Source organism: Athene cunicularia (assembly GCF_003259725.1).
Source record: "Athene cunicularia isolate RWA chromosome 4 unlocalized genomic scaffold, athCun1 chr4_part3, whole genome shotgun sequence".
In the NCBI taxonomy this organism is placed as follows: Eukaryota; Metazoa; Chordata; class Aves; order Strigiformes; family Strigidae; genus Athene; species Athene cunicularia.
Window position 1 is genome coordinate 10,567,956 of NW_020799100.1, and position 22,617 is coordinate 10,590,572.

At 40.9% G+C, this 22,617-nt stretch overlaps 1 protein-coding gene across 3 annotated transcripts in view; it reads right to left on the reverse strand.

The window, feature by feature from the left end:
* The window catches only part of LOC113479969 (vascular endothelial growth factor receptor kdr-like), a 142,215-nt gene that overhangs the window by 22,629 nt on the left and 96,969 nt on the right, over nt 1-22,617 (reverse strand). Inside the window, exons 13-24 of one of the 3 annotated variants that reach the window (XM_026848429.1) lie at nt 20,983-21,276; nt 18,679-18,825; nt 16,861-16,986; nt 16,643-16,749; nt 15,269-15,404; nt 13,839-13,943; nt 11,330-11,443; nt 7,924-8,012; nt 6,500-6,665; nt 5,853-5,950; nt 4,786-4,908; nt 4,566-4,677 (exon numbers count right to left, since the gene is read on the reverse strand). In XM_026848429.1, coding sequence (XP_026704230.1) covers nt 4,566-4,677; nt 4,786-4,908; nt 5,853-5,950; nt 6,500-6,665; nt 7,924-8,012; nt 11,330-11,443; nt 13,839-13,943; nt 15,269-15,404; nt 16,643-16,749; nt 16,861-16,986; nt 18,679-18,825; nt 20,983-21,276 — 1,617 coding nt within the window. Of the gene's footprint in view, nt 1-4,565; nt 4,678-4,785; nt 4,909-5,852; nt 5,951-6,499; nt 6,666-7,923; nt 8,013-11,329; nt 11,447-13,838; nt 13,944-15,268; nt 15,405-16,642; nt 16,750-16,860; nt 16,987-18,678; nt 18,826-20,982; nt 21,277-22,617 lie in introns of all 3 variants that reach the window. The other 2 variants (XM_026848428.1, XM_026848430.1) reach the window with 2 other exon arrangements.

The following is a 22,617-nucleotide window of genomic DNA, read 5'->3' on the forward strand; positions in this document are numbered from 1 at the left end:
TTTCTTGTGTAAATGGTTATCTTCATAGGAATGACTATAATAAAAGTCTGTATGCATTGAATGTGTTCTTTAACTAATGAGTGAATGGGAGCTTTTCAAAGGTTGTGATCTTTGTTGTATGACACCTGCACTTTATGATGCACCATAAATAAGGGGAACAAATATATAACTTGAGAAAGTGCTCTGGCATCTGAGTTATCCCGTCCTCATAGGTAAAATACAAGAGATGTCTACAGTGAAGTTTGAAAGGTTACTGAACCTACTGTGGATAGACCTAAAAGATCTGTAAGCTTTCCTCCCTTCCTTCTTGGCAAAGGCTTCACATGCAGTGCAACTCTTGCCTTTCACATTTTGGCATCCTAGAGGCTGGATGGTGAATTTGGAAAAAATTTAATCAAGTCTTAATGTAGTTGATTGAATGGAATCTGGATCTGTATCCAGCCCTTGGGGAATCTGTGTATGATTTACTGTCTATAACATTCCTGCCTATTTCCCGCATTTTTTTATCTCCATTTTGGAAACACCATCATGTCCTGTGCACTTGGGGGCACAACAAGCACAGTAGAAGTCTTTTGGATAAAAGCTGTGAAGAGAGTGCCAAAATTTGGCTGTTTCCAGAATTATTCTACTCTGTGAATCTGACCGCTTAATCTGCAAAACTATGCACTGGGGAGCAAAGATCCTGGCAGCTTCCTAAGAGGGCATCCCAACACAGCAAATAGGCTCCGATGACATTCAAAGCTCAAGGATGCTTAGCCACAGCCCATCTGAATTCCCTTGATGTGCAAGTATCAGATCACAGTGTTAAGAGTGTTTCCTGGAGTTGTGTAGATTGGAAATAGTCAGTAGCATCATTTCTGCTTTATATCTCAATTTTCCTTCCTAATTTTGTCTTTAGCCTGTTATTGTGATCATAATAACCTGGTAGTTAAATGTTCAGCTCACATGGGATCACCCATTAGCAAAGATCTCAAAACAAGCTTCTATCAACTCACAAGATATCTCTGAATAAACTATAATGTCACTTTCCCACAGTTACACTGACTAAATGATAAGGAGAGGAACAGTCTCTGGGGGCACTGAGTAGCTTGTCCAAGATGCTAAAGTGCTGTCCATGTACATCTCCTGAACTCTCACTAGCTTGTCTTTTCATCTATACAGGCTTATCTTTACAAACTCTTACAAGGTACTGAGGTTTCATGAAAACATCTGCAGCTTCCCCAGTTGATTCCCTGTCCATTTAGCAGCGGCACAGACTCTCAAGAGAAGTGAGCATGTCTTGCTTGATCTAGTTAGCCCTAGATTGTCAATCTACTGGGGCAACACTGAAAACAACCCCCCTCATTAGAGAAGAGAGGGGCTGCGTAGTCTTTTTCATTCATTTCTGACTGCATTATGCAATTGTTGTGCCATCATGGCCCACTGATTTTCATTAGGAGGAGCTGAATGGAGTCATGCCATTGATGAATGGCCATTTTACACTGACCATCCTGATGTGCAAAAGAAACCCTTCAGTTTGCTGAGTATCACTGGCCGGATCTGGCTCATGAGCACAGCAGAGGTGATTGATAAGAATTAGTCTTTTGGGACTGACTAGTCAGCTGGGACTGAGACTTTAAGGGCGACACAGTAGAATTGGATGAGGAGGGATGGGGAATTCCACTTGATCTCACAACTGGAGTTATCTTTCTTTGATTACATCATTGATCATATCTATATCAACTGCAGTATGTTAGTGAGAGCAAGTACAGGAAAGCAAAGAACAATAATTTTTAATTGCAAGATCTTTTGATAGTTTATATTTTGACTGGTGCTGGCCTCCTACAAGGTGAAGGCAGCTCAGATCACAAAAGCAAGGAACTCTTCCTTTTGCACGTCCACTTACCCTTGTACCTCACCTGGACTATGTGATAAACCTAATAACTTCGATTTGGGATGCTGAGACAGCTTGAAAAAATGTAGACTGAAACATGTGGTATAAGGTCTACACATGACATTTTCCTAAGGGGAAATGTCTTCCAAAATGCTCAAAGATGTGGCATGCATTGGATATGGTAGCACTCTTTTGATCTTAATTTTATTTCAGTAAGATGATAAGATGCTGATGTTATACTACCAAGCACTGCTTGTTTACATAATTATCTTTGATTGCTTTTTGAACAGTGCACATTTAAATTTCAGGAGACACCAACATTTTGTAATGTGCCATGTAAGTGATTTCAAGATGTATTAAACACCGCTGGCATTACCTGACGTGAGGTGTGCTGACCTCATTTAAATAATGCAAAGCTCAATGCAAACTCAGCCCCAAATGAAAATTAACAGCCTCTCAAGTCCTGATTTCCCTGTGGAAAATGAATTCAATCTGCCAGCCGTTCTGGGGGAAGCCTATTGTGATTCATTCAGCTTCTGACTCTGAAAGGACCCATGTCCAAACTAAACTGTGCATTTTGCTAATCAGTATCTTTTCCTCTTTAGAGGGCGCTAAGTCTGTGGGACCCGGTAAAAAAAAAAGCAGTTGTAAATGGGAGCCAAAACATACCCTGTAGCAATGACAAATAACTTCCATCCCCTGGCTCTCAATGATCTGTAAAACTTTTATATAAGAGAGTTCAATCAGTGACACAAATCCTTAATTAAATATTTATCGTGTGAGCTGCAGATGTGAGTAGTGCCAATCCACAGACATGCCTGGATGATCTGTATGAAAAACCCTCTTAGAGAAAATGACTGCTTTTGAATCTGTGCCATGGATTGAAGAAAGTAGTTTGTGATCTACGTCATAGCGAGGGCAGAGGCTGCTCTATGGATGGCAGCCCTTGGAGTAATTTAGTAGATTCCTCTGAACTCAGAAGAGGACAGTCTATTGTTCCAAGTAAGCACCTTCATTAAGAAAAGAGACTATCTAAAATTAAAAGAAACCAGACAAATTATTTTTTAAATAGTTAAAATTAGAATTTCACTGGCTATATTTAAATTTTTATTGGTTTTCAGTATTAAAAGCCCAATGATGCAAAGTTCACATCTATTAAACTCTGTCAGGACCTTTGTGAATGATATAAACAGTTTGCCTTCTGCAGTGGTCCTTGCCATTCATCAGTATTCAGTTCATTTGGTCCCTTGGAGATACCCAATGGAGAAACTGTCCCCTCTGAGTGTGTCTCTGCATGCTAATGCTAATACATCTTCTTGAATAATCTATTAGAGCTGGGGCATTGCTGGTGTTTCTGGAGCTTTGTCTTTCTGTCATGTTTCAAAACACATGCAGCAGGTGATGCTGTTACAGAGCCATGGAGGTGTTACACCAAAATAACAAAACTCTAAATAAATGGGACTGAACTCCGGAGAAAGCAGTAACTGCCACTTGTTTTAACCATTTGAGTGTGAACTTTCTGGTTTGCATGCTGATATGAACTAGAGAAAAGTCCAAATGAAAGGCTCAGACTGAAATCAGGTTGTAATCTTTGCAGCCAGCCCTAAATAAAAGATTAGGATAGAAACAGCCCCAGACTTAGCATCCAGATCTTGACTTAGCATCTTGAGCCCAGTTGTTAATTTCAGCTGATCCATGAACCAAAGGTAGTAGAAGATTACAGAGTTTGCTTTAAAATTCAGCAGTTTAAGTTGACAGTGGTTCTTGTTTCCTTTTGTCTGTGAATGCTGATTAAAAAGCCAGAGCTCACATGCCTAAATTCCCTCAGGAAAACAAAACTTGCCAGTCTGCAAGGACAATCTGAGAGCAGCAAAGTCCAACTGTCTGTAACACTGCTTGTCTAAATTTCAGGGCTTTATCTGCTGGACAGTAACCAGATCTCAGCGAGGCTGAGATTTCTAACAGCATTCTAAGATGAAATCTATAGTACATAATGAACACTATTACTATTCTTTCAAAAATGTTGTGGCTTACAAATGATATGGCCAGAAGAGTATGAATTCTACCTGTTTGCTGCCAAAATGACTTACGCAGAGTCTAGCACTGGTTCTCGTATCAACCTTATGGCAGCTGCTGCCAATACCTTTTTCTTACTTAGAAAATCTTACTTTGACTTTGTGGGGAAGATAATCAAGCTGGGATAAAATGTCATGTGGGTGAACTCCCTTGTGTTCTGTGGGCTGTCACGAGCAACATCAGACCACTATGTCAACAGTAGTGGAATCTTCTGCAACCTTTGAGCTGTGTGGTTTCCTGAAGCAGGCTGCTTAGCAGAAAATATGGTTTGACAGGGAAACTTCTTCATTGCTCTCAAAGAAGTATTTCACTCCCAAGCAGCAGACGTTTGTATTATCTCTGTGCTCTCTTGGTTTCAGTTATTACAAATGTTAGGTCCAGCATTTTGTATTTTGGTTTCCCTCCCCCCTCCCTAATATTCACTGTCTTCATGTACTTTGCTAGGTGGAGTTCTTAATGACTTCAGTCCAGTGATTTTATTTTACACCTGATCTGCACTGTGCACTTGTACTAACTGAAATAGAAACATGGCACCATGTTACCACATTTTGTTAAAAGCTTTTCTTAGCAATAGAGCCATAAATTAGGGGGGGAAAGGGTGTTAAACCATTCTTACCTAGAGAAAATATTTCCCATAACAGCACTCCAAAAGACCATACATCACTCTGCGTTGTGTAAATTTTGTCAAAAATAGCTTCTGGAGCCATCCATTTGAGTGGAAGTCTGGCCTAAGAATGCAGAAGACACAACATGTTGCCAGAACTGTTTTTACTGATCTGCCCAAGCCCTAGTGGAATAAAATCTCGAGATTAGCATTTCAAGTTTCTTCCACTTACATCTCCTTTCCGTACATAGTCAGGATCTTTATAAATATCCCTGGCTAGGCCAAAGTCACAGATCTTAACCACGTTGTTCTCTGAAAGAAGGATGTTCCTTGCTGCCAAATCCCGATGAATGCACTGTGAAGGAATGAGGACAAGCAGTATCAGAGGGTCTGCCTGGACAACGAGCTCCTGCTAGAGTTTAAAGCATGAGACCTTCTTTGGAAATGGAAACATAAATGATCTTTTTATGTGAGCACATTAGAGAAGGAAAATATGTGTGGGAATCTGCCACAAATATACTGTCATACAGCAAAGAGAAAACAACTTTGGGAACAAACCAAGTATTACTTTTAGTTTTCTGATTTTTCTATGTGAAACAACTTTCACAGTTATGACGAGATGAAGGTAGTGCCATTTTCCAGTTAATAGTTCTGCGGGAAATTTGAGAGAGGTCAAAAAGCAGCTGCAGCTTCCCATAAGTGTGTGTGAGACTGGGGTAACTGTGCTCCTGATTTCTGTGTGTGCTACCCTGTTAGCTGTGTGGTAAGTGCAAGCTCTCAGTTTTTTGTACTTTGGCATGTGTATTACATTGAATTACTTGAAAAGCAGGCATTCCACAGGCTACAAACATACTTTTTTTGGTATCCAGAGGAGTTGCTAACTCTGTTGATAGTCTCCAACATTGCTGACAAGCTAAATAAATAGCTGGATACTCCCTCTTCATTTTTCAGTAGTACTTTTGTTGACCACACTAGAAGGATTTTTCTCTATGAGAAGCCTGTTCTGCTTTTATTTATGAGACAGTTCCATGAATTGTCTTACAATTTGTATTCACTCCTTCTATCTAAACTCTCATGTTACAGATGCCAGTCCTTGTAGCCAAGAACATGATGGATATTCCTTTACAACTGCTTCAGTGCTACTTATTTCTTAACAACCAGAGCTAATGTGATCTCCAACACTTTAATATAAGAGCAGAAAACAGATTACTCAGGCTCAAAATTATATTTGGATTTCTTCATATCAGATACTCATGATTCCGTTAAAGAAGTTCAGCCCTGACATTTTAATGAGCTCACTTTTCGGGAGGCGAGAAACTCCATGCCTTTTGCCACTTGGAAGCTATAGCAAATCAGATCCTCCAAAGTCAGGGGCCGCTTGTACAGATCCTCAGCATCTAGGAGAGATCACAGACATGGCAAAACAGTAGAGCAACAGCTCTGAACTTTTTTGGCAGTGCTGCCACTTGTATGCTGATGACCCCAGCCCTGTATCTGAGTATCATTACATGAATTCTCTGCTAGGATTACAACTCCATTTTAGGAACCACTGACCTGGCAGGCAGATCAGATGATTTTAAAAGTTTCCTCCAACATTAATCATGTCATTTAGCTATGGGGAAGATAACATCTGGGGATAAAAGTGAGGGAAACTATTTAAGCGAGTGATGAAACTGGGGACAGACTGGCCCCACAAATCTGGTAAAATATTGCTATTACTCCTCTTACACAACAGGAGCAGCTTTTATATGCATACATTATTGCAAATCTCTTTCTGTGAGAAAGTTGGAGTGGGACACAGGCGAGAGAAGGAATTTGCAGTTTCAGGAACAAGTCAAGCTGAGTAAGGGCTTGTAAATTGTGTGACAGTGTGTGTGTGTGTGGCACTAATCAAGTGACAGAAATATTTGCAATAAAAGATCTGGGATTAGGTAGGTTTCTTTTACCTTCTTCATCATCCTCTGAATCGCTGTAACTCTTATCTTCAATAAATCCTGAGCTGGCAGAGCTTCCTGTGCTGGCCACACTCTCAAGGCGCCTCTTGATCAGTTCAGTCAAATCACTGCTGGACTCATCCAGACTTTTCTCTGCTTGGTCAGAGTTTTCCTGGGACTAGAAATGGTATAAAACTGATTTTTTAGCTTTGGATGATGCAATGCCTGGGAATTCAAAATATGTAACAGAATGGCATATGGAGAAAGTGTCCTTGAAGATGAGCTCAAAACATGTTTGAACATGATGTTCCCCGAAGAGCAGAACTAATGAAGCCTGGTTTCCTATTTATTAATACAGTGCCTTCCATTTTACTGATAGCAATATTCCAACATAAAAGTTAGCTGGAAGCTGTACAGGTGAGACTGATAGATGAGCAGAGAGATACTGTAATTCTGTACCTCTTGCTTTCTTAGGAAACCATGCTAAAAATCAAAGTTCAAGGTATGTGCAGGATGTGCGCTGCAATGCATCTGTCTCACCCTGTACTGGGGAGTGAGACATAACCTGTCCCTGCAACTCATGAAAACAATGGTCAGAAAAGAAATTCTGAGTGACTATAACAGGAGAATCTCCTTCTCTTATACAAAGTACCTTATGTACTTTTGTGCCTGTACACAATAGCTATAATAATAATAACAACAACAATAATAGAATCTTCTGGAAGAATAATCTTGGGGAAGCTCCAGTTTCTGGCAGGGCTTAGATCAGAGAGCCCTTTCAATGCTGTATGTTCAAGCGAGGAGGTAGTCCCATCCTCTCCCCATCACTGACTTCCAGCCTCATGTGTCTTCCCCCATTTCCTAGCCCAATTTGTGCTAGCACAAATGTTTGTGTGGATGCAGACAACCATTTGGAAACCAAAATAATCTGGTTCATTTTAACACAGACCATGTTCATGATTCAGTTTGCTGCTGTATACAGCACAGACTTTAGGTTGGCACACAAGAAGGAAGAACACAGAAGATAGGAATGAGCAGATGATGGGTGAGCTACTTTCAGTACTGGGGTGGGGCTGGGCCTAGAAACAAAAATCCTCAAACTGGACTTGTATTTTGGTAGGGTTCACCTTCTAGTTCAGATAATACCAGTTTTTCACTAATACTTGGTTTCCCCCCTTGTGCTGGGTAGTATCTTGCAAGTAATTGCCTCTCTCTCTCAAATGCACTAGATTGCTTGGATATTTGCAACTAATTCTTTAGGTGCCAGAAAGAAGAGGATGGGAATGAGATCCTACAGGGAAAAAATTTCCTTTTCTTGCTCACACAAATTGAAATGTGGTGAGAAAATATAAATACGCAGAAAAAAATTCAGCTTGTGGTCAGTGGTTGTTAATTCTCTGCCTTGTTGACTATGAGAAGCCTGTCATTTTTTTTACCTTGTAGGCAATGAAATCTCCTCGTTTTCCTCTTAGATAGTTGGACAGATTTCCATATTTGCAATATTCTACTATGACCATTAAAGGACCTAAAAAGACAGTGGAAGTCAAATGAGTTTTGAAGCACTACAAAGCATTTAATACTAACTTATCATCACAAATCCTCTTCAAAATAAGTAAATACTGTCATTCCTATTATACAGATGAGGAAATTAGGAAACAGAAGTGGCATTCCAGAAGCACACAATCAGTAGTAGATATGGAGAAAAGGAAATACAGTATTGATCTTAGTTTTCCTCATTAGATGGTTAACAGGTGGTATTTATTCCTTATTTATAAACAAAGAAAAATTCAGAATGATAAATAAGAATATACAGTCCCACATGCTATTAAGGTTGTTTTATGCTATACATAGATCCATAGCATGGAACAGTCTTAATTTTTCTCTGCTGATCTCACAGTTGTTTGTCTTGGGTGGAGCTGATGCCACTACAGGCAATAAAAGTATGCACAATCATAGATATAAATTAAAAGTTCCAAAAATATTTAGTCTGAAGTTTTTGAAAGCTTGGAAAGTCCTATCACTTTTTTCCTTTCTTATTTCTGTGCAAACTACTGTAGAGTTCAGTACAATTGCTGCTTTTATACAATTATGAATATTTTTAAGATCTGCTTGAAAATGCTTTTATGTTTCAGTGTGAGCTATTAGGAAAGGAAAAAGCTACATTCTCTATCTTTAGCATAATCACTGCTTTTTGTGATCATCAAATGTTCATCAAATGTAAGATAAGGTGAAATCATGGGACTAGAATGCATACAAACTTGTATCCTAAGCGACCAGACTTTCATGTCCAGAAACTTTTTTCTGTCTAGAAGGTCCGTAGTTCAGACTTAGGAGTTTGAACTTCAAAGGAAAAGTACTGAGAACTGCACTGGGCCACTCAGGAAGGACGCAGCTTCTCTCTGGCTATATCAGAAATGTGCACACAGACTTGTACTGCAGTCTGTCCCCTTGATCCAGTCCGAAGTGTAAAATACTGAGTGAAAAGGATGAGAGCAGGGCTGTCGGGGAGAACGGATAGGTTGGAGACAGAAGAGTGAACCTTAGAGATTTTGACTGCTGCATCCTGTCTGAGGCCAGGTGAGAAATACTGTTTGGAAGCAGATTGTCTCATTAAAAGGGAGCTGGTGAATCCTAGCAATAATAACCAATAGCTTGCTGATAATAACATTGTATAGTTTTGCCAGGCTCTTTATTTGTACAAGTCCTGTAGCACTGCTAGATTCAATACACAACTTCAGGCTGTTCAGGTCTCCCAGTTCCTTTTGACTACGGCTCCAACATGTTCAGCACCTGAGTACACTGCACCAGTGATTGCAAAAACACAACTGGACCAAAATCAGAGCTGTCAGTGGTTCTCCTGCTAACCACACAACACTGCTCACTTGGGCTGGAAGGCAGCAGTGCTGGGATCTGGCAGTGCACAAGAGATCTCTGGGGGACGTTGTTCTGAAGAACGGAAAGTTGAATGTCGCTCATGGATGATTTGAGGAAATGCAGATTCCAGTACAGCCTCAAGGCTCCAGTTAGTGACTTACTCAAGTTTTTGAAATTCTTCCTAGGCATGGGTTCTCCGTATTTTACTTCCTCATTGTAAAGCATATGCTATGCGTTAGTTCGAACTACTTAACATGAGATACTCAGCCAAGGTGCTAAAACACTGTTATATGGTATTATTATTATATGGTTATCAGGAATAGCATTATATGGTTACATAAAAAATAACAAGGAAGGAGAAAGCTCTGTATTCTGAAGTGGCATTTTAATAGTAATTCTTATCCCAGTGTCTGTCTTGAGAGCTGAAGGCTATTTTTCTTTAGTCTGCAGCTGCATTGCTCAAAGGTAAACAAACCAGCGCCTCAGTGCCCTGCAAGGCCGTGCTGCACTGCTCTGCCCTGTCCACTGCTCCCCAGAGCAGTCAGTGGTTTTCCCAAGCAGCTAGCAGGGAAGAGTGAGGGTTTCTTCTTTACCCAGGAGGGCAGTCAGGATGGAGCAGGATGGAAAATGAGAAACCAACTTTCTATGTAACTAGAGCTCAGGGGCTGAATTAGTGCTTTGGTTAAAAACTATTGACATCTTAGTAATGCTGCCATGTTTTAGGCACCTGCTTGTGTTAAGCCACCTCATTTACTTGACAGGAAAGGAGAATCACTAGCATGCATAATGTTACTTTTCCTGTGTTCACAGTTCCAAGCAAAGGCTACTTGCTTATGCATCTGAATCTTAAAATCCTCCAGCTAAAGCTGGCCATCTTCCCATACAAGCTTTTGGGTTCTGTAGTGCTACAATTCCTGCAGGTTCCCTGTTCACAGCTCCCAGATTACAGCAGTATCTGTGATTGCTGGTTGCCAACTGCACCTTGAGGAACTGGGAGTATCTTCCTAGATGGAAGATTTCTTTCCTGGCATCCTACCAAATCTACCTCACTGAAGTTTTCTTTTTTCCCCCATGACTGGACAAATACATGTTCTTTGGGAAAGTGATAGCTTCAGAATCTCAGATGACAACAAAAGTGTGCACCATCTCTCTTGCTCTTTCCCCTTCATTTATTTTACTCAGGGGTTTTTGTCCTTAGCTCTCCTAAATCCATCCTTCGGGAATTGTTTGAAGGTTCATTGTAAGCAGTAAAGAGGCATCTCTGAGAGTTGTTACCCTGAAGTTAAAGCACAGTATAGTAAACAGACAAGGATGCTTTGTATAGCGGTATGGGAAGGGATGCTTTAGTGACAAAGGTCTAAGATTTATGGGGTCCTTTGTTTAAGTTTGCACTTTGCAACAGATTCTTTGTATGATGTACAGGCAGTTGTGTCAGCTCAACCCCTTGGAAGTCCATGTTGTTGCTCTATTCAGCTTTGGACTGCCTCAGGCTTCCTGTATACTACACAAAATATGTCTGCATTTGCCTGGCAAGAGTGAAGTGCTTGGGAAAGGAGGAGACCTCAAGTAGCTAAGTGATCGGCCTGGTGCATCCTCCTGATAAGGCAGGGAAGAAGAGGGAGAAGAACCTTTGAAAGGATCAGTTGTGCCTGTGTGGAGGAATTTGGCACCTAATTGTAATTCAGGATCCTGCCTCCCTTCAGTCCATATTTCCTTTTGTAATCAAGCCTACAAAGGACAGAGAAAAAGAAAATAGGCAAGTGACACCACTGGCTGGGAGAAGATGTTCAGAAACCACTGATGACATGTGGCCATATTCTGCAGTAGCAGAAGCTCTCCTATGAAATGTTTTTTGTTTGCATTAACTGCGTGTGCATGAGACTTGGACTCCACCATAGATACATCCAAAACACCACTGTATCTGAAAAGTGTTTCTTCTTTGCTCCTTATTTACTGAGGAATTCTTACCTCCAGCTTTGGTGCAGGCTCCCAGCAGGTTGACTACATTCAGATGATGTCCTATATGGATGAGGATCTTCAGTTCAGACATTAAAGCCTTACATTCATTAGTAGTTGCACATTCTGCTTAAGATAAACAGGAAAAATATCATCTTTACACAACAGGATATTTTTAACAGGACACAGCAAGATCCTGTTTATACTTGGAAACCAAAACCACCCAGGTTACTTGCAGTATCTTTGCTTTTCAGACTCTTAAACAGATAATAATTCATCCGTTTCATTGTCTGTTGACCTTTATGAAGTGGAATAACACTTTATCTTTTGGGTGACTCTTCCTTTCTCTAGCATGGGTTATGGAAGGTAACTGTCCCGTAGGAGAACCCTCCCCCCAAATCAGATACCAGAGAGCCTTTGCAAGGACTGAATTTTACAAGCTTAGCAAAGGAACAACCAACAACTCCAAGCAATGATAGCACACAGAAGAGCGTGTTCCTCCATCTACAATGGTGATGTGCACGTTAGTAGTAATTCTTTACAATACCTCAGAATATATTTTTCCACAGTACTGAGTGACTTTCCACTGCAGGTGATGGAGGAATCCAACACATCTTTAAGCTGGGTCCCAAAATGTACTGGAGAATGTACAGCATTACTAAATCTCAGCCCTGTGAGATCTCATCAACCTGAGAAATACATTTTCCAGCAAAGCAGAAGGGGCCATATCTGTGTGTGAACCATGAACTTGACACTTGATAAAGCTCTGGCTAGCCAGTTATACTGTATTTTCATTCTCTTTTGCTGCCAAAGCTAAGGAAGGCACACTCAGACCAGAACGTTGTTCAGCTGTTGGCTTGTTTCCTCTGCCTTTCCAGAACTTTCATGATGTATTTTAATAAAAGGGGCCATGCCCTGTTTCCTCTGGTTTTGCCTTTGCATCACATAAGATTTAAATATGAAGAAACAGTTATATAAGATACCATTTCATGTGACAAATGTAACCTCTTTATCTGTTCACAGATTTTTCCATAAAACAATCTTTCACCAAGTTGTGTCATAAAGAAGGAGCTATTCCAAGCCCAGGATTTCTTCAGCCAACAATGTTTGTAGATGGGTGTGTACATGTGTGATATTACTCCTGGTTTACGCTGGCATGAGCTGGAGCATGTCTGGCAAAATCTAAACAGAACAGCCCCAGAAGTGTTTCAGATAATCTTACATATTAAATTTTAGCCTTCAACCCAGAACTGATACCAGCCTACTTCATGGAAATGACAGATAATGCTAGAATTACAGAAATTTAGACACTTCCAGAGCTTTTTTTTTTTTTTTTCCCCTGAATGGATTGACTCACACTAGAGAATCTGCTTTATTCAGGCAGGCGATGAATTATGGGCTTGTTAGTTGGGGAGGGACAGGTTAGGGCAGGAGTCTGCTGTCTCCACTGGGGAAGGAAGGTGTAAAATGATGGAGAAACTGTCAAATAGTTTGCTGAATATGTGCAGGCAGGTTAGAGTTGACATTATGATCAGTTGGGAAGCACAGTGTTGAAATGAATGAAAACCCAGAGCTATCCAGGGCAGTAAGTTTCAGATGGAGAAGGGAGTGTGTCTGGATTGGGGGCTTCTAGGATATTTCAGGGATCTGGAGATGGGCATGAAACAGAAGAAAGAGCAGGAGAGAAGATGATCTGAAGATCTACTAATGCAGAGAAGGGAGACCAGATTTGGAGGAGGTCAAGACAGGTGATAAACTGATGTCTTTGAAACTTCAGAGAAATGAGAAGTAGCAGAGCATCAGGAGAGGCAGCTAGCAAGAAAAGCCAAATACCATGATAGAATTTCCTGAATCATGGCATTGCAGGGGTTAATACTGTCATGCAGCAGCAATGCAGAACAATGTGGGCTATGAAAAGCCATCCAGTGAGCATTGATTGTACCTTTGAAAATATCCTAAATGAACAGTTGAAGACCTCCAACCCAATGTACTGGCTGATGCATTTATTCATAAGCTGCCTTCAGAGGCTTTATATGTAAATATAATATTAAAGAATAGTCTCCAAGTTCCCCCCTTCCCCACCATTGAATGGTAAAAGCTTTCCTTAATTTCAATAATTGCAAGCAAGTTGTCTCTAATTCACTCCCTTGGCATTGCTTCTTTTTCAACCCCTTGAACTGTTCTACATCTGGAAAGGCTGTGATCGAAGGCTTAGATCCAATTTCAGAATATCTAATGTAATTACATTCTGTAATCTGTTTCCCTCCTAACCCCACAGACCTGGAAGCTGCTGTTTTCCCTCCTTTAGGAATACAAGACTTAATCAGCAGCACAGCATGGAGCCCGCTTGTCATTTCCTACATGTTAACATCCACTGTATAATGACTAATTGCTCCCACATGACAAACCCACTCCCTTCTGAACACAATGAACTTGGGACTGGTTCGGAGCTGAGAACTGGAAACCTCATTGCCCCCAGGTTCCCTGAGGAGTCTTGTGAGAATCTCAGAGGGATATGTACCTTTAAGCATTTTTACGGCAACTGTTTTGCAGGTTGAAGATTTATCAATGCCAAAAGCAGACGCCTCCACCACCTTCCCAAAAGCACCATGACCCAGTGTTTTACCTAGAGAAGCAAGAGTCAAGAATGAGCCAAAGGGGACTTATGACAGTCTGCATCAGATAAGAGGGAAACATGCATTCTCAGCTATGCAAGAAATACAAGACTCCAGTGCCCAGGCACAACGTAGACGTAGACCGATAGTCAATAGAAGCCTGTATCACATATTTGCAGTATATGGGTATAAATAGTATGATTTATATCCATATGACTTTAATGCAATACAGTATGTGATAGAACAGAGTAGAATAAATAAATCTGCATTCAGCTGAAGGCAAGGCTGAATACATATATATGGCTTCAGGGTAAAAACATTACATATAGCTGTCCTGAAGCCCAGAAAAGTCAGAGTTTGGGTTAAGCATAGTATTGTGGAACCCTGATGTCTCATGAATCACAGTCATGGAGATAGCCAGCAATGGCACTCAGGCAGTCAGAACCTTTTAACCCTTCAGTTATTGACATTTATTTGATTTAAAAGCTATACTAAATGGAATTTAGGATTATAGTCTTTCTTTATTTTCACTTTCCCTTGTGTTTTCATGCCTGTATTACCTAGTGTGCCCTGAGGGCTCTGACCCACATTGCATCAGAGTGCACTGGGCATTATGGTCTGGCTTTTTTTGTTCTGCTAGTTTGACCCCATGTCCCACCATCGTCTAATTTTTTTGTTATTTTTTTCTCTTTTTCTCCTTCTTCCATGATTTCCAGCTAAAGCACCAAGAGCATACACAAATACAGATATATTCCCTACACTCATCATTGCACACAGATGTTGTGGTTTCTCTATGCAAACACAACCTGCTTTTTACATTTTCTTATTCCATCATCCAGTGAGCTGAGCTGTTGAATGAAATTTGGTTAATTTTTTCATGATAGCTCTTTACAACTCAATGCTAAGTTCAAATGATTGACAAGGAATTGATTATTTGCTAGTTTTCCTCAAGATAAAATTCAGTGAAAGACTGTCCCCTTTCAGATATACTTCTATTTCACTTTTCTATGGGTATGAAACCATACTTTTGGCAGGGACCATACCTGGAGATACCTTTCTTCCCTGTAAAGAGTTTGGCTTCATTTCTCCAAGAAAGAAAAACAGGTGGTAGCTATTTTTAGAGAGAGAATATTTTTGCTTTGCTTACCAAATCCTTTGCTTCACCCCCCATTAAGGATGATCCCGAATTCTGTGACTTGCTGCCAATTCTCCCCAAGCATGGTAATACACTGGTACTAAATGACAGGCTGCTTCTTAGGTTATACAACACATCCACTGAAATTGAGGAGCATTAGAAATCACCATTCTTTACAACATTAATAGCCAAACCACTCACCCAGCCGCAGTCTGTCTCTTGGGAACTCCCATTTACTGCTGTCATAGGGAAGACGGTCACACTGCTCGTCAAGAGGCATTTCCTCTGGATCCATTATAATTGACAGGTATCCTGTTTTAATATCTGTGGCATCAGGCTGAAAACAGGGTGTGGAGAAATTATTCACAGTATTTACCCTGCAATTCCAATGGGAGAGAGCTGTCGTCTACTAGACTGAGTGCTGGCTGGGGAGTTCCCTGAATTCCAGACTTAGCTCTGAAATTTATTCTGAACCATGAGTACATCACTTCAGCTTCCTGCTTCTCTTTTTTTTGTATCTGAGAAATAAATGTTTATGTATGCCTGCCACTCATAGGTATTGGGAAGAGTCACTGATTAATGTTGTTAAACACTCTGAGGACACAAAATCTATCAGTGTCTTCTACCTACATCTATTAAAGGAAAACAGTGCTTTTCTATCGGAACTCCACAAGCTGCACTTCCTGGTGCTCTATGGAACATTTTGGTATTTTCATAGTATTTTGTATTGCGGGCTTGATTCTCCAAAGTTATCCACTTCATGGCTGTTGCTTATTATAATTTAAAATTAAAGCTGGTGAAAACTACTACTTCTAATGCTGGTCAGTGAGAAACTGTGATTTGGTGGGTCCTGTGAGCAGACTTGCATGGGTGTGAACTGTAACAGGAAATTCACTGTTGTCCACAACTCTGTTAAACTGAGGTCAAGGAGGAAAACAATAATCACTGTTTTTGCAATAGCAGGGGAAATTTAGGGATCAGCACTGAAACTGTAGTTTGGTGAGCTTCAGAGCAGAGAGTTGTGGTTGCCTTTTTGTTTACTGTTTGTTTTAGGAAAAACAGACCTAAATTCCTTGGAACTTTTACTAAGACTTTACTTTTTTGAGTCACAAAAAGGAGATGAAAGAATAGCCAGAGTTGGAGACAAAATAAGCTGTGTGGTTTGAGCTCATTTCTAGAGCAAAGATCCTAGGATCCTTCTTAAAACAGGGCCCCCTTTAATACCTGTGTTTGAGAGAAATCGTATTGGACAAGTGCTGAAATCAAGCCCTCATTTTTGGTGATTTAGGGTTTTTTTTTGTTTCCTAATGTTGCAAGCCAGTTTGATTCATAAAGAGGGAGGAGCCTGATTTTATGATACCATGGAAGTGGATAGAAAACGTGCACAAGTGCAAGGGATCTTTCAAGAAGTCAAAGGACTATCAGCAGAAATCTTGGACTGAAGTTTTATAGAAATATTTTGCACGCTTTTGTACTGTACCATCTGTCCCAAGCATTCATGCCCTAAACTCTGATACCACACATAAAAACTGGGCCCAGTCCCAGAACCTCTGAGCAATATTGAAGCTCTCTTACTTTTCTCAGTTTCCGAATGAATAGGGTCAGAAGAAGCCAGAAGAGGGTAGCGGCTAGACCAGTGCAGACCAAAATGATAACTTCAATGTTGGATTTCTCCTCAAAACCTGTAGATTAAATGTACAATCCAATTTTAAATGTAGCTGAAGTCCATGACTGAACAATAGTTCTCCTCAGTCCAACACAATATATGCGTTTTGCCTTGGCTTGGACCTCACCTTGTATTTTAATGAAGGCTGATGTGCTGTCTTGGCCCATGTCGTTGGATGCTTTGCATTCATAGAGCCCTTCATCATCCTTTTTCACTCGTTCAATGACCAGGGTATTATTCTCCATGGAAATTCCTGTTGTAAGGGATTTTGGTTAATTTTATCACAATAACCTACCTGCCTCCAAGTGCTTTTAGGAGACAGAGAACTGAAAGTCAGCTCCCATCCATGCAGGCCTGGTATGCACTGTTATTAGGAGACAGTTTTTAATACTATGCTCTTCATTGTGGTCTGACAACAACCTTTCCCTGACGTTTTTTTCTCCTCAATACTTGTGTAAATTGCTTGGGGATCATTTATCCAACAGCAAATGTGGCTATTAATTTATTATAAGCAGACAGAGCCTGGGAAAACTTCTATGGAAGTTAGTGAAGTGATGGGAAGATATGTTTTCTGATAGCAATAAGATACACTGGAAAAAAAGAGAACTCAGTGAAATTATTGAAGAAAGCTGATGCCTTGGAGGCTGTGGGAAGTGATGGGAGTTCCAACATGTGCAACATGGAAATCAGTTTATGCACATCCCTGGAAAAAGCACTGCGTGGAACAATCCTAGATTCACAGGCAGCTGGGGATTAGAGGTGGAGCAAGAAGGAGGTTGCCTAGGTATGATCTATGTGAGGCTTTTCTACATTTAGTTTTCCTGATTAACTTTCCAAATCGAATTTTTCCTGATTTGTGGCACAAAACTGAGAGCTCATCTGTTTCACTAAAGATATGTTTGGTGCAGAAATAGGGAAAGAGGTCAGGCTTTGAATGCAAAAGGGAAGGACATTTTGAGTTTCTGGGTGTTCTGCCTATGAATCCTGTTGTTAACAAGAGTACTGCACATAACTTGCCATGCACTGTGCTGAAATATTTACCCTGAGGTGTTTTTTCCAAATAGTTTATTTATGTTTCCACTGGTTGGATGATTTACATGCTTGTCCCTTTAGAATTATTTATAAATTTTCAGTAGCTATAAAGAGTTTCTCTCAGAACAGTCTGATCTGAATTATGGATGATCCTAGATTTCCTACCTAGTTCAAGATGCAAAATTAAAGTCACAGGACTAGCTACTGACATGGGATTCTCTGTCGTTTATAGGAGATCTCACAACAGAGAGCAGCGAAGGAATTCCAGGCTCGGGTAAGGGAGCTCATGCTCCCTGCCCATGGTAGCACTGTACCTGTACCAGGTGATCTGAGACCACATTCTCATTATTATGTGGTGGGAGATAAAGAACGGATGTGTAATATGCCATGGCATGCCCTGGACCTGACTGTTAGGTGACTGCCCACAATTTGCTGCAATATATTCTGGTCAGGCCCCAAGGATATCTGACAGTTCAGGTGTGTGTTTTCAGACCCACCTGACAAGCAGGTACACTCTCTGTCTCAGTTTTGTACACAAACTCTTGTCTCACACAAGCAGACTGAACAGCAGCACTCTGTACTCCTTGATTTACTAATGCTGTGCCAAGTATGCAGCTTATCTGCTTGACTCTGGAGACACAAACACTGCCACATGCGGAAGGCAAGCTGCATAAGGCATTGCATTGCAACTGGTTGGCAGCTTTGAACTCAGAGTCCAAGCTGGAGACTATTGCAGTGGTGTGATGTATTTGGATTTGTGTATGTGTTTCCTGAGGTCGTGTATACCATCCTGACTCAACCGTGCTTGCAGTAGCTGTGAAGTTGTAGGTCTTATGTTTGTGGTGAACCTGCAAGTCCATTATCCTGTGTAACGTACAATACTGGGACATGCTGGGGAAGCAAGTACACTCACCTGATGCTGCTGAAATGGGGTAGCCATTCTTCCTCCATGTAATCTGAGGTTCTGGTGTTCCACTGACTTTGCACTCCAGAATGATCTTGCCACTGATGTTAACCTCCAGATCTGTGAGGTTTTGTATCACGTACGGTGCTGCCTTTGCTACAGTCACAAAGGAAAATAGTACACAGTAAGATTTCAGAAGGCACCTCCCTCAGCTCTGCCATCTTCTCTCTTTTGTCCACCTGCATGGCCTCTCTGGGCAGGAAATGACAAACATTTGGTTGATGAGTGGTAGCAAAATCCCCCAAAAGATTGTGGGAGGAGCGGGTGAGGTTTATGGCTTATTTTCAAACTGTCAAAGCTTAGATTCTGCTTCAGATCGAACCTCCCTGAGTTTTTCATCCTCTGAAGAAAACAGAGGACAGTGAGTGGGTAGAGCAAATTCAGAGTGAATACAGAAAAAGAAAGGAGGAAGCAAAGAGGAAACAGTTCTAAGGATTTTGTGTCCTCCATCATGAGTGCAGTTATCTACTTACTACAAAGCATGTTTATCTCCACTTTATGTTCATTTATAAAAGGTACAGGAAAGCAACAAATAATATCACAAGCACAGGATAAAAAATAAATAAAACCCACAATAAGGACTGTAGCTGGATGGGTGTTAGTACATTTAAAAGACCTTGTTTGTATAGGGAAAGGAGGGCTGGTTTGGAGGGGCATTTCCGTGCATGTTCTCCAAAAGAATTGCCTCTGACCATGCCAGGCCAATAACAGACCCGAGTAATTTTCAGAAGAATGTGACCAAGATTCCAGTTCTCCCATGGATGCATTCCCAGTTTAGCTGTGTTTTTCCCATAGCCATCATGTGTAGGTGTCTGTGTAGGCGGAAATTTGACTAAATGAATAAAAGTATCTGTCAGGGGAGAGAAAAGTGAATTGCCTGAATGTAGAGTGCAGAGAAAGCCCAGTGCCTCGATGTCAGATGATGCTGACAGGTGGCTCCGGTGCTGACTGTGGGGACAAGCCAAACCACTAGCACTCTGTAATACCAGGGTGAGATTCTTTCCCTTCCTCCGCACTTTGGGAAGAGGCAGGTGCTCATGACATTTCTTAAAATAAATCACCTCCCACTCAGGTATCAGAGCTGTGCTAGCCACAGCTGTGGTGTGGGTGAGCATTTTCTCCTTGCGTGTGTGCCTGCATGGAGGGGGAAGGGCCTCTGAGAGTGTTGTTGCCTGCATGGGGTAGGAGACTCCATGGGAATGTGCTCGTTCACTTAAACGAGGATGAGGCCAGTGCTTCATGGCTTGTTTTTTACCAAAGTGACAAGTGCTTACAGCAGCATAGCCGTCCCTTCCGTGTCTCATTAGCAATTAATGTAAGTGGAGAAGCTAATCTGAAAATCACTGTCTAATTTGGCTTCTGAAAGACTGTCTTCTGCACCCTAGCTTGCTGCTGTTTATTGCAATTCAACTGCATTTCTGTGCTTTGGGTTTTTCTTCACAGGCTAATAAATTTGCCTGTTCCAGCAGCACTTTTGCTTCTGAGAAGGCTTAGAGCTGATCACTCACATTCTTCACTGTGAAGCAGAAGAAACTTCACTAATTTTCAATGAGTTTCCACTGGAAAAAGTGTCCTGCCCTTTATATTCACACAGCCAAAGAAACCAGGCATCAGCATCTGTAGTGTTACTATTTGTATGAAAACAAAGAGTTGGGGAATTGGGTATAAGTAAGAAAATACTGTTATTACAACAAAGCGAATCCCACTTACCCGGAATAAATGGCACATGTCACTTGATTATACACGTGACCTTCTTATGCACTTAATCGCATTTGTGATTACACCTGCTGCGTCCTAATCTATTTAGGTATCATCCTAGCAGCTGCAAGTGGGTGGAGTTTTCTACCAAAATCATATAGATCTGGGGTGACAGTCCCAAATGGTAAGAGTTGTGCTGTTAGTAACATGGTGGGTGATGCCTTTTCTCCTCAGTCAACACTATATCTGCACCCAGCATGGCGTTAGAAAGATAAAATGTAGCTGAAATCACCTTTATGTGTAAGGCAAATGTTTTATAAAAAACCCAGCAGTGGCTGGATGAGTAATATGTATGGCTAGGTGTCAATCTGCATACAACAATGCAAAAAACCCCTTAAACCAGAGCACAAGGTCTGTATTAGGACGGTCCCTAAGAAATGCTGGGCACCTTCTGCTTTGAAAGGCTTCAAAGGGAGCAGCCAGATGCGCAGCATTTCTGCTCCAGTAGCAGAACGACAGCATGTCCCACTGCCATTTTCCATTGGCAGGACCCACCTCTGACAAGGAGCTGAGTGAGCTGTTCTAGTGTGTCGGTGCTGTTGTGCTGGTTCTGGGCTCTGCACTTGTAGAGGCCACTCTGTTCCTTTGTGACATTAGTAATGACCAGTGTCAAAGAAATGGAATAGTTGTCAATTTTCTTAATCACTGAGTCACTGAGAGCCACCCCTGAGGAAGGGTAGTACCAGTCCAGGTGATTGTAGATGTACTTGGAGGCCCGGCAGGTCAGCTGGACGTCATTCCCCACGATGGTTGTGACTTGTGGCTCTGTTTTCAAGCCAAACGGCACATCTAGGAGGAAGAGAAAACATGTCTGCAATTAAGACACAACTGAGACAATCTTTGGCTGTCCGTCCGCAACTTGATGGTCAAATTTCAAAGACCAGCCATAATGGAATGAGCCAATTTTAATGAGACCCACATTTGCATGTGTAAATAGGCACTGGTGCTTGTGAATTAAGTAACTGAATGTACCTCTCATATCCCAGTGCTGACCTGTAGTAGTCCATCCCTCAGTATTCTAATTCCATTTTGAAGTAATGAATTGAAAGTTTGTTAATAGAAGTAGTTAATGGACTAAGAGTTTAACCAAGAGAGATTTCTATTCAGGTAGACAAATGTGTTTGTGAGCTCTTATCTTTCTATCTGCAATCAGTGGCTGAAAGCATAATTTTATAAGAATAAAGAAACCTATTCCTATTTCTCAGAAGTAACACTCTCTTTCTTCACAACAGAACAATCTTCCTAATTCTCTTATTTCAACTATGCTAATATTTATTTTCATCACACGTGTCTTGGTGGATATTTACTTGATCACTGAATGGATTAACTGATCTAATGATGTGTAAGTCCTTGAGGCCTTTATATTTAGCAGAGAAATACTTTGAGGCATGAATCCAATTTATCCATAGAAGAGTAAGCTATTTCTTGCTATATATTTAGTAACTTTTCACTCCAGAAAAAAAATCAATTTTCCTGAAGTGGTGAACTGAATCCATTTGAAGACAAGAAAAAATGTTTCTGAGTAGAATACCAGAGTCTGGCCTACAGACACATTCCTATTACTGCATTAGCCACCAGAGACCTACAATTAAATTGTGTCTGAAAGATATTATTTACCCTTTTTATTCTGCTAGTTTCAGTGATCTATCCATCCAGCAGACTTGAATGAAAGTGCACCGATAACTACAGTGACCTGGAATTATTATTCTGTTTGTTAGGTCAGGATTATCAAGCAGCTCAGAGTCATGAGAAACCCCTTATAAATTTTACCAGGTGTAGTATGGAGATGGGACACTTTGGGAGGACTTGCTCTGGGTTACCTTCTGAATATCAACAGTGTTTGCAATAAATCTGGTAAATTGTTGTTTCAGTACCAAGCTGTTAGTAAGATGCTTTCTCAAGTGAGGATGAAATGGATGGTACTATGAGAAGGATAGAAGTTAAAGGGGAGCAATTTTGCATTGCACTTGCAATCTGACAAATTCCACATGGGAGCTGGAATTTGGCCAGAGGTTCATACTGCAAACTCTTGCAAAAAGTTCTGCCGAAGCTATAGTTAGGCATAAATAGCGAGGCTATTGAAATAACCAATCTGCCTTATAAGAAACCATATATTATATAGAATAGAGA